The 15,685-nt window shown below is 41.2% G+C and overlaps 1 protein-coding gene across 1 annotated transcript; it reads right to left on the reverse strand.

Annotated features, from left to right (window-relative positions):
* Positions 1-12,714: 12,714 nt before the first annotated feature.
* On the reverse strand, positions 12,715-14,596 carry LOC139446695 (uncharacterized). The gene is made up of 3 exons (XM_071227968.1): positions 14,572-14,596; positions 13,501-13,562; positions 12,715-12,984 (listed from the first exon to the last, which is right to left on the reverse strand). Exons 1-3 carry the CDS (start codon positions 14,594-14,596, stop codon positions 12,715-12,717), a joined length of 357 nt encoding a protein of 118 aa, XP_071084069.1.
* Between the last annotated feature and the right edge of the window lie 1,089 nt (positions 14,597-15,685).

A 15,685-nucleotide genomic window follows, 5' to 3' on the forward strand; every position in this document is an offset into this window, starting at 1 on the left:
CGTGGCTGCTGCCGTAGCCCGATGTGACTGTCTGTATTTACATGGAATCGTAGTGAACTGTCAAAACACTAACCCACGCGGGTACCCGCGCATGCGCTGTCTGAACGCGGAACAGTTCCTCGTGAATGAGGAAAAGTTTGAAAGAGGCGTGATTGATGACGCTAATGTAGGTCATTGATAGCGACAGTTTGTACTTTGCACCTGATAACACGGACCAACATAAGACCAGCTCGATACACATATTTCGTGAAAGTACTGATTAGTATTTGATTTGAAATGATTTTATTTCCAAATTGGATGATGCTTTAAAATTGAATTTGTCGACAGATATTTTGAGGAAATTCAGTGTTCATTCCGAAACAGGATTATGTTTACATATTTATGATATGAGACGTCTCATGGGATCGGGTGGTCAGGCTTGCTGAGTTGGTTGGTGCGTGTCACCATATCCCTGTTATTCCCAAACAGCAAACGAAACGTATTTGTAATTTAATTGGATAAGTGGAACCAGTGATTAATAATAGGAGCAACGATTCACGATCTCGGGGTACGATGTCATGAGTACAAGGTCACACACTGTGCACTGTGTCTGAGTGGGGTATTCATGTTAAACTGCGGCATGGTATCTCAGTGTGCTAGCACTATAAATCGGCATTAGTCCGGAGTACAAGCAGCCACGCACACACACACATACACACACACACACCCACACACACGTCGCTATATAAGTGTAATTATCTTGGACGCGACGTTAAACCCAACTTCACCTCACCTCGCCTCACCTTTCCAGGGGCAGGATGACCCATTCACTTCGCTGTCGGTTCCTTCTTGAAACAACATACAGAAAACAAACAAACAAACATACAAACACTTGCGGGGGTAAAGAGAATTAGATATGAACAAAAATGTTTTCCAATACAGTAATATTTGTCAACCAGGAACACATTTACACATTAATTCCTGTACAGTAAACTACGGTTATAACGAACTGAAATGGGCCACTAGTTTTAGTTCGTTATAACCGTAGTTCGTTATAAGAATATGTACGGCATATATACAGCAAATGGCCAGGACCCCAAAATAAGTTCGTCATATCTGTCAGTTCGTTATAAGCGTGTTCGTTATAACCGTCGTTTACTGTACATTGTATATTGGAATTAGAAGTAGTGGTAGGTTAGCTAGTTTGTTATTCAACGCCGCACGCGGCAATCATAATCGCGTCTGGACCCGACAAACAAGTGGTCGATATAATGAGCATCGGTCCACACGGTCGGGGTAGGTAGCAAGGAATCAACCAAGTCACTGATCCACTTGGTCTGAGTCTGTCCGTATCGTTTTCTGAGTTTCACATCACCCGCCTGCCCTGAATTTTCCTTCCGACGTGAAATAATAAAACGTTTACGTTTCTCGATTTCCCCATTGCTGTGGACAATAAAGGCCGCGATGCGATGAAAAAGGTAACACTGCTATTGCACGCTCATAAAAACAGGACAGCTTGATCCTTCTTCTTCTATGTGGATTAAAAAAACGTTTCCGAAGCAAAGCGATCTACGTCATAAAATAATTCAAAGACTCGTACCTGGTGTTTTAATCTTTAAAATATCAAAACAGAAGTTACACAATTGGTGAAAACAGGTTTTTTTTTTTAGTATCGCGCTCGTCCGCTCTCTTGTTGGTTGAAGGTGGAGATGAGAAACGATAGCCTATCTAGGAATTGTTTAAAAAAACACGGGGGACTACACGCGTCTATGTTCCTGGTACAGACTACCCCGGAAGTTTGCTCAATGTTATCATCCCTGGAAGCAGGAGTTAGTAAATATTGTTTTACGGAGCAGACAACAATATTCGACCTATACACAAAGAAAAAAAGTTAAGCATACCCCTATTTCTGAACCATGTCAAATGGCAAAAATCATGGCATGGGATCACTGACCGAATGAGCTGGGCGATACCAATGTCATCGGATAGAACAAACATTTGACAACAGATATAGAAGATATTGGTGAGTTTTGATTGAAATTTTCTGACAAAAAACATCATGGTAACACAGGTACTGTTTTTGACCTTAGACAATACTTAAAAACAGTATGGAGCTGCAGGATTAAGTAAACGAGTAACGTTTGATGGTTCATGTGAACATGTTCCTTAAAGTCTCTACTTGACATGACACGTGAAACAGATCAGTAGCGGGTATAACCGCCACGTGTCCGGATGGCGCATTCCACCCTACAAGGGGCGGTCGGGTTAACTTTGTGGTTAAAGCGTTCGCTCGTCACGCCGAAGACCCGGGTTCGATTCCCGACATGGGTACAATGTGTGAAGCCCATTTCTGGTGTTCCCCGCCGTCATGTTGCTGGAATATTGCTAAAAGCGGCGTAAAACCAACCCTAAAAAGGGTTCTCGGCGTATGAGACGAAGAAGGTCCCTGTCTTCGCGATGTGTCGTCACAGGAGGTCTTCCGGATCAGGGACGGCCCTGTACATCACCGGCCTGAGCATGTTTCTCGACTAAACCGAGCTCCAGACAGGGTAACAACAAGTTCCATCTTTTAACGTCTATTGGTATGACGCGGCCGGGTATCGAACCCCGCACCTTCCGCTCTCCGGGCGGACGCTCTAACACATGACCACGGAGGCGGTCTGTGTTGTTGAGTAAAGAGTTCAATAGGGTCATGAACACCACGATACATCTGCATTGTATTTCCTGGTAAAACGCCAGTTATTGATTCACGTGTAGTAGGTGTAAGCTTTACTGGCTTACAATAAATAATTATAGAAATGACGATACATTTTTTGTATGTTTGGGTGCGAACGTGTTATCAAACTGAAACCCATTAGTCTTTTTTAACTGAAATGATCAAGACATAAATGAACAAAGTGAATGAGAATTTAAAAATTAAAAAAAAATATTTTGTTCCCGAATATGCTATGAAAACAGTCTGTCCTCACGTTTTACCACAACAAATCGCTCACTGGAGCAAATTAATGTTCTGAATGTGGTGTGCTGTGGGTTTGAACCTCATCGGCTCGATACCTAAATGTAACCCACTACCTACCCACCCACCTATCCTTTCAACCCACTGCTTCTACCCAGGAGCGTTACACCCTGTACCCTCTTTAATGAGTACCTTTGTGACTATTTAACTATTTGTTTAAACTTTGCAAAGACGAGAGCTCTTTGATCGCATCAAACGTTTCAATGATTGAAAATGGCAGCCGCGTCTGTATACAAATGGTAATAATCTTTACACAGCTTAATTTGCGAGTAGCGTCCATGACCCACGCGGCATTCTTGTGAGGCACTAGGGGGCTGGGCTAACCCGTTAACTGAATGTCTATAGCGTCCCCAGTGTCGCCTGTTTTGAAAGAAATAGTTCATATGGAAACATTATCACACAATCCATGGGTCAGCAATTATTAAACGTTTAGACACCAAGGTATTTGCTTGTGGTTTGTGCCACTAAAGGAATTTAAAATAAATTTTTAAAAACTCAATGCCAAAGTCATTAAGGTCACAGTAGCGTTCAAATCGGAGAGATACTATATTCATCGCTACAGAGAGCGTGCACCCGTTAGCGTCTTTACGATCACATGACACGGAATTAAATGTTGCGAGCGTCTGCGTCCCACTTGTGGATGAGTCTAACCTTAGAAAGAGCTGTTTGTTTGGAGTACATATTTTTGTGAATGTAAGCGTGGTTGGTGGTTTTTTTGCCCATGAGAAAGGTTTGTGTTTCAAGCAAACGTACAACGTACACGTTTTATGTAATGCTGTGGATTATATCTTCATCGCTGCACTTGTATATACTCTGTGTCAGTTGTTTGAAGTGAGGAACGTGATCCTAGCGTTCATTTCTAAAACCCTGTTATCACTAACTTGTGACCGAAGAAAAGTAACAGCAATGCAATCGACTGATTGTATTATTTCTAGGAGAAACAATAGTCTCGGAAATATATGTGGCAGACATGCTAGGAGTAGCAGCAGTATTTTAGGGGCAATGTAATTAGCAGCAGAAGTGTAGGGGCCACATAGTTAGCAGCAGTAGTTTAGGGGCAAAGTAATTAAAAGCAGAAGTGTAGGGGCCACATAGTTAGCAGCAGTAGTTTAGGGGCAAAGTAATTAACAGCAGTATTTTAGGGGCCACGTAATTAGAAGCAGCAGCAGTAGTTTAGGGGCCATGTAATTAGAAGCAGCAGCAGTATTTTTGGGGCCACGTACTTAGCAGCAGTAGTTTAGGGGCAAAGTAATTAACAGCAGTATTTTAGGGGCCACGTAATTAGAAGCAGCAGCAGTAGTTTAGGGGCCATGTAATTAGAAGCAGCAGCAGTAGTTTAGGGGCCATGTAATTAGCAGCAGTAGTTTAGGGGCAATGTGATTAGGAGCAGTAGTTTAGGGGCCACGTAAGAAGCAGCAGTAGTTTAGGGGCCACGTAATTAACAGCAGTATTTTAGGGGCAATGTCATTAACAGCAGTAGTTTAGGGGCCATGTGATTAGCATCTGTATTTTAGGGGCAATGTCATTAACAGCAGTAGTTTAGGGGCCATGTGATTAGGAGCAGTATTTGAGGGGCCACGTATTAGCATCAGTATTTTAGAGGCAATGTAATTAGCATCAGTATTTTAGGGGCCACGTATTAGCATCAGTATTTGAGGGGAAATGTAATTAGCAGCATTATTATAGCGGCCATGTATTAGCAGCAGTATTTGAGGGGCAATGTAATTGGCATCAGTACTTTAGGGGCCACGTATTAGCATCAGTATTTGAGGGGCAATGTAATTAGCAGCAGTAGTATAGGGGCCACGTATTAGCATCAGTATTTGAGGGGCAATGTAATTGGCATCAGTACTTTAGGGGCCACGTATTAGCATCAGCATTTGAGGGGCAATGTAATTAGCAGCAGTAGTATAGGGGCCACGTATTAGCAGCAGTAGTTTAGGGGCAATGTAATTAGCAGCAGTAGTATAGGGGCCACGTATTAGCAGCAGTATTTTAGGGGCAATGTAATTAGCAGCAGTAGTTTAGGGGCAATGTAATTAGCAGCAGTAGTATAGGGGCAATGTAATTAGCAGCAGTAGTATAGGGGCCATGTATTAGCAGCAGTAGTATAGGGGCCATGTATTAGCAGCAGTAGTATAGGGGCCATGTATTAGCAGCAGTAGTTTAGGGGCAATGTAATTAGCAGCAGTAGTATAGGGGCAATGTAATTAGCAGCAGTAGTATAGGGGCCATGTATTAGCAGCAGTATTTGAGGGGCAATGTAATAAGCAGCAGTAGTATAGGGGCCACGTATTAGCATCAGTATCAGTATTTGAGGGGCAATGTAATAAGCAGCATTAGTATAGGGGCCACGTATTAGCAGCAGTATTTGAGGGGCAATGTAATAAGCAGCATTAGTATAGGGGCCACGTATTAGCATCAGTATTTGAGGGGCAATGTCATTAGTTGCACTTGTACTGCAATGCCAGTTGTTGCATCAGCATTTCAGCGATGTAGTTGCAGCAGCTGTAACATTCGGGAAACTTTATAAACTAAACATAACTCAAATAATTAATTTCGTTGAAAACAAGTGATTGTCATACATGCTTTTCTACGTAAGATGGTAGTAACACTCTGTATCAGGTGTACCGGTATATAGAGATGTATCCGTGATATAACAAGACTTGCTAGTATAATTAGGATGCTATGCAATGGAGATTATTTGATGGACATATATTATCTTATTGAGATGTTTTGCTTAAACAAATAAACCATGCAACCTGGTACAAACAAGGATGCGAATTTGCAAGTTATTGTTACAAAGTTGTTTAGTATTATGTAATATATACAAACTGATATTTTTTACAGTTCAGCATCGCCGACCTCAAGATGGGTGTACCCGTTGGACTCCTGAGGTCGTCACAATGGAAACTGAATATGTTTCTCGCGGCGTCTAAAATTTGACCATGAGCTGGAACATATAACGCCAATGCTAGAAACTGTCGAAAAGTTTCCTTTGGGCGTACATGGGAAAATAGTGGTTTAATGTCGAGGCACAAACATTTCTTTTGTTGTTCTACATACTTGATAAATGCTACTAAGCTTTTGAAACCACTCTACAGAGCCAGTAATCTTTGGGTTGGATTTACCATTGATGAAAGCAGCGACGGTTTTGTTAAGAAAGGTTTTTGAATGGTTTCAAGGATAAGTGAAGGTTTCAATCGAAATGTCAGTTCTCCCTATTTGCTTATTTGAATATTTTAACGAACGAGTTGTGTTTAACGACGCTTTCAGTAAATATTTAAGCAATAACTTGGCGTGGAACACCATTTAGGGAATCGAACATGGGACTTCAGTGTCACGAGAGAACGCTCTAACAACACCGTCCGATCTATAGAAGAATTGTTGTGTGGTGGAGGGTATAAGGTTTCATTAAGGTCATCTGCAATGTGAAAATTACAATGTTAATACTATCAGTACGACAATGTTCTTATTTCTGTACCCGTTTCGGGGAAAAGGAACTTTTCACAATTTGGAGCCTGGAAAAAGATGCAATGGCTTGCTAACATAATGTTTCATTTTTACCCAAACCACTTGTAATATATCCATTGAATTAAGGTGTCTTAGTTCTGTGTGTATAAAAAAGATGCACGAATTGGATTCACTCATGTATTTTGCAATCATTCTCTCAAAGCCGATCTGACCCGATATTCCTTGGCGTCATACCAAAAGACGTTAAAAGATGGTACTTGTTGTTACCCTGTCTGGCACTCGGCATAAAGGGGCTAAAACAAGGACTGGTCGGCTCGGAGTCAGTATACTGTGTCTGAGTAGGGTATTCATGTGAAACTGCGGCATGGTATCTCAGTGGGCTAGCACTATAAATCGGCATCAGTCCGGACTAGTACAAGCAGCCACACAAACACACGTGCAGGCACGTCGCTATCATTATAAGTGCAATAGTCTTGGTTACGACGTTAAACCCTGTTTCACCTCACCTCACCCCGATATTCCTTGAAGACTCCCGATGCAAATAAGCAACTGTACTTCTTGTTGCAGGTCGGGTTGCAACAGCTGCATTTCTTGCCTCCTCGCTGATATGTTTTTTATGCATATGAATTCGGAAATTCATCTCGGATTGGTGAAATGAAAACGAGTTGTCCAAAATGTTTAACTTTCGCCAATATATGGATGATCTGATATTCAATACTGGTCAGATAGCGTATGTCTGATCCAATGACTTACCTACCTCAACTATATTGCTGAGCGTGATGTTAAACAACAAACAAACAAACAAACAAAACCTACCTCAACTAAGAAATAAAAGAGACAAGTGAAACCGCCCCGTCTGTTTAATATCTAGATTTATGCGTTATGATTCAGAGTGACCCCGAACTATCCCCAAGGATGATATGAGGGATAGCTCAGGAGTCTTCTACGAAGTTGTTACAGAACATCATACGATTGTTGCTAAAAAGATTACATCATGCACTGCATAAGTAAGGCTTTCAAAAAGATTTTATGGTAGGGATGTGAAGGACATTTCCAAATTTGACGCACCAGTCACCAAATATATATTATATTATGGAAAGTGTGTTGTCGCTTTCTGCACATTTGTCCGTGAAACTAAGGCGAGAGAGAGAGAGAGAGAGAGAGAGAGAGAGAGAGAGAGAGAGAGAGAGAGAGAGAGAGAGACTACTACTTGGTGAAGTTGTACTCAGGTATATTGCAGATCTCAAACGGTCAGCAATACACTGACCTTATAGGTTTGAGATGAACATATAATAGTTACAACAGAACGGGGAGGCAGGGGTAGCCCAGTCGTCTAAGGCGCCGCGATTCGCTGTGCAGAGTTGCGTCCCTTGAGCACGCCAGAAACCTATGATTGTGGGTTCGAATCCCGGTTCGCCCCAATTATGTTTCTAGGTTTGTCAGCACCATACCCGTGCTCGTGGGTTTCACCGAAGTGGTAAACGTCTGAGACATGCATCACTTCGGGCTTTCCTCCCACATTAAGCTGACACGCCGCGATATAACTGTAATACTGTTAAAAGCGGCGTTAACCCAACTCACTCACTCACTACAACAGAACGCCCCTGGGTACTGTGTTCTATTTCCGCGAACAAGTGGTCGATATTCAGGTCAGTCAGTGTGGAGTGATAGAAGCGGACGTATAATACGTATGCACTATGCACCCAAACAGTGTTGTACGTCACCATGCAGTATTCAGCAACCTGTCACTGATTGAGTCCGGCCCAGACAAACCAGTGGTTGATAGCATCAGCAACGTACCACGCAATCAACCAAGTCACCTGACCACCCAATCCACGGAGTCGACAAGAATAAGGGAACTGGGAACCGATTCTTACCCGTGTCTCAAAGAGTTGTTTCCTCATCGCGATGTGCGCCCCCTTTAAGGGAGCATCCATTTGATGCGTGTGTGTGTTTGAGAGCACAATGTGTGTGTGTTTTGGAGCAGTATGTGTGTGTGGTGTGTGTGTTTGTTTGGGAGCAGTGTATGTGTGTTTGGGAGCAGCATCTATGTGGGTGTGTGTGTTTGGAAGCAGTGTGTGTGTTTGGGAGCAGTGTGTGTGTATTTGGGAACAGTGTGTGTGTGGTGTGTGTTTGTGTGCAGTGTGTTTGGGAGCAGTATGTGTGTGTTTGGAAGCAGTGTGTGTGTGTATTTGGGAACAGTGTGTGTTTGTTTGGGTGCAGTGTGTGTGTGTGTGTGTTTGGGAGCAGTATGTGTGTGTTTTGGAAGCAGTGTGTGTATTTGGGAACAGTGTGTGTTTGTTTGGGTGCATTGTGTGTGTGTGTTTGGGAGCAGTATGTGTCTGTTTCGAAGCAGTGTGTGTGGTGTGTGTGTGTTTGGGAGCAGTGTCTGTGTTTTGGGGAGCAGTGTGTCTATTTGGAAGCAGTGTGTGTGTGTGTGTCTGTGTGTTTAGGAGCAGTGTCTGTATTTTGGGGAGCAGTGTGTCTGTATTTGGAAGCAGTGTGTGTGTGTGTGTGTGTGTGTGTGTGAGCAGTGTCTGTGTTTTGGGGAGCCTTGATTTTCTGTACCGACTACTGTGTTTCATTATTCATCCCTACAAGTCTTACTGTAGGACCGATATTTAAGGGAGCCCTGTCATTTCAGCTGTAAGAATGAAGTTACCATCTATGTTGCACGAGACACAGTTACTCAAACTTTGAACCTTGCACATGTCGCCCACGGTGACACATCCGGGTTACTGGCATGTGCCTATAAATGCCACGACCACATGGTCCATTGATTTGGAAAATGCCTCCAAACGTGTACATGACAGAAAATGAAAAACAAAATTCAGCGTAAAAGGCATAATTGAAGGCTGGCCAATAACAGGATGCAGTTGCCAATTACTTTGGAAATTCTAAACGTGTGATATCCCGACTGGGGGACGATATCAGCAAACGTGTTGTTAAAATGAGAGTGGGTTGAGGAAGGCCTAGAGATACTACTGACTCCCAGTAAGCACCATTACTTTAGAGAACGGGTTCATTTCTGCACCAGAAGTGAGGGACAACGTCATGGCTCCCACAGGAATCCGACTCTCGACGTCAGCGGTACGAAACAGAGCGAACACTGCGGGTCTGAAATCAAGCCGTCCTTCCACATGAATGCGTCTGACACACAGACGCCTCAGACAACAGTGGGCACAGTTTGGAGGGCGCCAACTGCGGCATTGGAGATACACCCTGTTTTCTAAAGGAATCGGGGTATATTTTTACACTTTACAGATGGCAGACAGCGTATTTGGAGACGGCGTGGAGAGTGGTACTTTCCGGCAGCAGTACCATCCGCCAGAACACGATAGGTACGGCGGGTGATCTCGGGTGACATCACATCACAAGAAGACGGATCTGATGATCGTGTAAAGGAGTGAGTGAGTTGGGTTTAACGCCGCTTTTAACAGTATTCCAGCCATATCACGGCGTGTCAGCTTAATGTGGGAGGAAAGCCCTGGCGTGCCCAAGGAACGCAACTCTGCACAGCGAATTGCGGCGCCTTAGACGACTGGGACACCGTGCCTCCTAATGGGACATGACCGGTCAACGTTATGTGGACCAAGGGTTACGTCCCGTGGTCATCCCTTTTGACCCGTGCGTGGGTCAGAACTTTGAGTTCCAGGATGACAAGGCACGTCCTTGCAGAGCTCGTATTGCAGCCGACTGTCTGAGGCATCAAGGTGTCACAACATGGTCCTCGCCAACCAAATCTCCAGAGCCTTTGGGATCGTTTTGCGCAATTGACGTGAAGGACTGGTCGGAGGCTTGGGGTGGTGCACCTAGAAACATAATCAGGTTGCATCTGGGAAAGTTAACTAGTATAACCTTCACCTCTATCGGCAACGGTCACGCTTGTGTGGACAGCATATCTTTTCGCCTAAACAATGATGTATCTATCGTTATGCCCGGAAATAAATATTCCTTGATTTAATGATACATCAGGGATGACTACGACTGATTATATTGTATAGTTAACCACTAGGTATTCGGTGAGATCAGCTGATCGTTCATTCCAGGTCGCTTTGTTGACGTTTTGCAATCGGTACTAAAAGTGTTGCCCTTGATATATGAATATCACACTTTTAAAAATTAAGTAGATTTTGTATCCGTTCCTATGCCTATGTTGTAGTATCGCCGAACAGGCTATATCATATGCATGCATTTCAGTTTGTACAGCGGTACGCGAAATGTGAAGGTCTTATGCAACGTAAAGTTGCCCGTAGCAACACAGCAATATTGACAGCAACACAAGTAAGTATTTGTCAGATATATAATAGAGCAATGAGAAATGTTTTCAAGAAATTGTATGAGAAACAGGCACTGTAAAATTATGTCATCAACTCGATATCAAAATACAATGTTTTAAAATAAAAGAAATGGAAACCACTGAAATCTGTTTTGGTATTTAAGGGTTAATTGATGCATGTTGTATAAAAGGATTTCATGTATGAATGGTGGCCGTTTGTTGCCAAATACTTCCATGATTATATTTCAATATGATCAATGAAAGATATATATATTATAGATTTAATTTTACAAAGTAGAAAAAGAATTATTTTCAGACACAGAGGACCCTATATATTAGTTAAAATACATATTCAAGAGTATTTGTACCAACTACAATTTTTATAAAATAAAACCATACATTCATACTTATTTTCAATCTCTATAATGTTGATTGGATTAACATTGCAGTGTTTACACCCAGTTTGCATTGACAATAATCATATGATTGTAACACAGATAAAGTTCATTCTTAACTTCATTACGCCTTGCTTTTTACGTTTCCTTGTTCTAAACTGATGTTTCAAATTCCAACATAAACAAATTATTTATGTTATTCTTTTTTCTCTTCACACCAAAAGATAGCTGCATTGCAAAATGACTCTTATTATTTTAATGATGCATGTGTACTAGTATTTGATTACACATGCATGACTTTTTAGCTGCCATCTGTTTCTGAACTGAATATTATGCCAATAAAGATAAGTAACAAAAAAAGGACTCTGGTATTATTTCTTGTTTGGAGAATCAATCAATTCCATTGTGAAAACATTTTTAATTTCTTACATAAGTTACTTTGATCTTCATAAGATCAAAATAGATCCAAATTAAATTGAGGAGATTAAATTATGCAGTCTAATTCATTTCAGTCAGTCTGTCTAAAATCCAGTGCTATTTTTCAGGCATTAATAAATGAAAGAAAATTTAAGAAAACATATACCTTGCCTGAGTGAATCAGTCAATTTACATATTGACTGAAATTTTCAGTCAACATACATATTGGGCCTGATTATAGACACTGACGGTAGCATATGCAAGTATAATCTGTTATATGAAAAACAAATAACATAAATAAATCCATTAATCTACATGGAATGATTGTGGGGTTCAATTTGCATTTATTTAACCATCAGAAGATTTGATGATAAACTTTCTAAATTCATATTTGCTATATGATAATAATATCTACAAAATATACTTTATACTACAGGTATCTTGAAGTGCTGTTGAATGAAAATCAGGATACATAGCTACAGCAGGATAGTATGTGGGTTTGTATGGGAAATAATTTTCAGAAACTTTTATTTTTTACGTTTCCATGGCAGCAAGATGGACTTAGGTTCTATGAGGGTAGGGTTCGTTTCCGGAGCATAACTCATAAACCGTTCAATATATTTTCATGAAACGTTGCAGGTTAGTCAGGTACATGCTGAACTGGTGCCTTTTGCTATTAAGAAATTTTAGAACGTTTTATTTTTTACGTTTCCATGGCAACAAGGTGGACTTAGGGTTCCAAACTCTTCTTTTTTTAACAATGTCCATGACAAGTTCCACCTCGGTTAAAAAAGGTTAGGTAAACTATTTCTGATATATGTTCAGATGCATTCCGTTGTGTATTGTGATTGAGACTTTGGTCTGTATGCCGTTGGAAAATAAATGGTGACCTGACATCTCTCTCTCTCTCTGATTTAGGGTATATTGTTGTGTGGCTGACAACATGGACTACAAGTGTGATCACCATGCGTTAGTCTATAACGTAGCCAGAAAATAGCAAAAAAGGAACAACTAAACAAACAAAATGTTGAAACAAATAATGTATTTCATTAACATAAAGAAAATAGCCAAAAACAAACATAGATGAATTTTATGTATTTTCTAAATACATGCCTAAACAGTCCAAAGTATAAGTATATATATGAGTTCACTGCCTAATCCCCCTTCTTCTTATAAAACATACTCTTGACTCTTCTGAAGAAGTTGGCAACCCTGGACAGCAAGGCCTTGAGGAAGGAGTGGGTTGGCTGGATAATCTCCTCATCCACGAGATCTACTTCAATAAAGTCACTGTCGTCCACGATGTACTGACCAGCGATGGTGAGGGACACAGAGGGGACAGTGCTGGGCCGAAGGGTCTGTGGGACGGGCAGGTGGGACAAGTGGGCAGGGATGGTCAGGGACTTCGAAGTAGAAGTAGGTTGCTATAGATAGGGAGGTAGTGGAAAGAATGGAATGTAATTAAAGAATATTATGTAGATGGAGAAAGTTATTCACTCATTGAATTTTATTGCAGCAAGTGAAATATTTTGGTGGTAAAGACAGAAGAGGAATGAAGTGAAAAAGGCCTATTGGAGATTACATTTCAGAGTTAATGTGTGTTAGAAACTACAGAAAATGTCAAACTGAAGACATGAAGTAAACAATGATATTATAAAGTAAATACTGAAGGTAGATAATGCAAAGAGGAGATAGATGGTAAAGATGATGATATGAAGGACATTCTTGGAAGTACATATGTGACAAACTTTAGAGCCTTTGGACCAAAGTTATGTCTCAACATTCAAATAGCACACTGTTGGTTAAAAGTAAGGAAATGGTATAGGCATGAGTTACAGCTTTATGACAGGGACCAGTACACAAAAAGGTTCCACATATCGGTGAAAACTCATGGAAGTGCTAAACAGGCATTATTAAAGACAAGCCTTTATGACACCTACATGGCAAGGGGCAGGATAAGTCAGTTGGGACAGAGGCTGGAGGAACCAGATCATCCGATCAACTGTGGAGAAACAGAAGAATAGACATACAGGGTATTAAACACCCAGAATGTATGTTGCTGGTCCCTAATCTTTGGCTCGTGACCTGTAAATACTATATCCTTCAGTGGGGCTGGAAAATATTTATTTTTTCACTATTAACTTGCACTACCGATTCGTGTTTAGTCGAACAGTTATTAAAGCAACCATTTAAGGTCAGAACACATGTTTTTTACATTGTGTGTGACTGTGATCGATACTTGTATCGACAACTAAAAAGTTGCTGCGTATCGTCCCACTTTATTTCTTTGTGCTGACAGGTTGTATGTAGCTAAGCTTTTAGGGGTTCAACTTTTCCAAAATGTTCCATTTTTATGTTGGATAAAGGGTAATGGTAATAATCAAGGGCAGCTAGCCTGGATACTGCAAAGTATATATCCCTGTTACTTTATAACTTGAACCCTTCAGACAAAATATGGGATAAGAAGTTACAGTTTACCTTTCACTGCTAAACTAATTCTATTTGATAAAATACAAGGGATTCCGCCTAGCCATACAATACTGATTTGGGCTCAGACTGCTGCGTCAGTTCTGAGAGTTTATAAGAAATCATGGGAAGATCCAGGTTTATAAAAAAGGGATCGGGGGCAGGGTTGTGTTCCACTTGGGCTATTTGTAACTTCAGTACGGGCAGGTCCCACCCAAAACACTTCCCCAAGACTCACAAACACTTCATGTAAACCACTGTTAATGAATTTACGGAATTCATTTTACAACCCAATCAACATGTTACTATGGTAATAAAGGCGCCTAAACAATGTCAATGAGATTTAAAAAAACAGAGAACCCACATTTTCAAAAACTGTTTACAAGTTCAAGGTACACAAAGGGCCCCTACATTCAACATCTTAAGCCCCTAAAGCATGCAAAGTGTTTGAAGACCAGTACAGGGGCCAAGATACACACGGCCTCATCACACTAAAATACCAACGTGTAGGTACGGAATCTACTGAAGCCTAATTAGAATTGTACCTTGAACATAAGTGCTCGCATTCATGGTGGCAGGTTCAAGAATTGCAACAAAGGGTAGGAAAAAAACGTTTTCAGAACAACAAAGTGCAGATGTAGCATCCAAAATGGCGTCGATGTAACATCAAAGTGACAACCGTCGTCAAGGAAGACATAAAGTCTCGTAAGATCACGCGATATTACAAAATAAAGTTAAACTGGCTCCCGACCTTATTTGCGCTTGCACTGGGGTGTTAGAGACGGAGCTCGGCTGTATTTAAGGAACTCTGGGTAGGAGAGTGGAAATTAGTTTAGTCGCGCCATCATATAAATGGAGCAAAATTAATTATGAGCTGAATTAATTCCCCCGGTCACGATTCTGGGTGTTACTAGTTGCTATTCAACCAGCAGCTTGAAAGGGTCCGTCAAATTTAAGGTACGACAGTGACTATAATCATACTATGACTATTTTCACAACCAGCAATATAAAGGGTGCAAGGGATTTAATCTGACCGGGACCTCACGGGGACTGGTGAATCGAGATGACAGGTACCATCAGCCGACCCTGTATGGTTGGTACACTAGTTTCAGGTCATGAGTGAGTGAGTGAGTATGGTTTTACGCCGCTTTTAGCAATATTCCAGCAATATCACGGCGGGGGACAACAGATGGGCTTCACACATTGTTCCCATGTTGGGAATCGACCCCGGGTCTTCAGCGTGACGAGCCAACGCTTTATCCACCAGGCTACCCCACCGCACCTTCAGGTCACGATCAGGTCATGACCAGGGCATGATGAACAATACTTGTCTTGAGTACACTGACTTGTTTGAACAGGATTGACATGACCTTACCCGAACAAAACACTTAAAACACTAAGAATGAGACAGCTTTCATATTAACTTTTTTTCATTAAAGAAAAGATATTACATGGGAAAAAAATATCATGATATGCATATTTGAGTTTAAGAAATATATATTAATGTTGAGGCTTCGTTAAAAACTGGTACTCAATGATCGATAAGTTATTAGAACAAGAGGCCCATAGGACCTGTATCGCTCACCTGAATATTGACGCAATCAAGAAAAATATACATTTGCATTGTACATGTATATAATACTGTAAATATTTCGTAAT

Source organism: Haliotis cracherodii, unplaced genomic scaffold, assembly GCF_022045235.1.
Source record: "Haliotis cracherodii isolate W230 unplaced genomic scaffold, xgHalCrac1.p SCAF_6, whole genome shotgun sequence".
NCBI lineage: Eukaryota > Metazoa > Mollusca > Gastropoda > Lepetellida > Haliotidae > Haliotis > Haliotis cracherodii.

What these genes read in the sequence shown, in the direction of transcription:
- LOC139446695 (XM_071227968.1), bottom strand. Translation starts at nt 14,596, where the DNA reads ATGAATGCGAGCACTTATGTTCAAG. An exon ending in TGCGAGCACTTATGTTCAAG is followed by an intron (nt 13,563 to 14,571) that starts GTACAATTCTAA and finishes GTTTCTCCACAG; the next exon opens with TTGATCGGATGATCTGGTTC. An exon ending in CTTATCCTGCCCCTTGCCAT is followed by an intron (nt 12,985 to 13,500) that starts GTAGGTGTCATA and finishes CCCTATCTATAG; the next exon opens with CAACCTACTTCTACTTCGAA.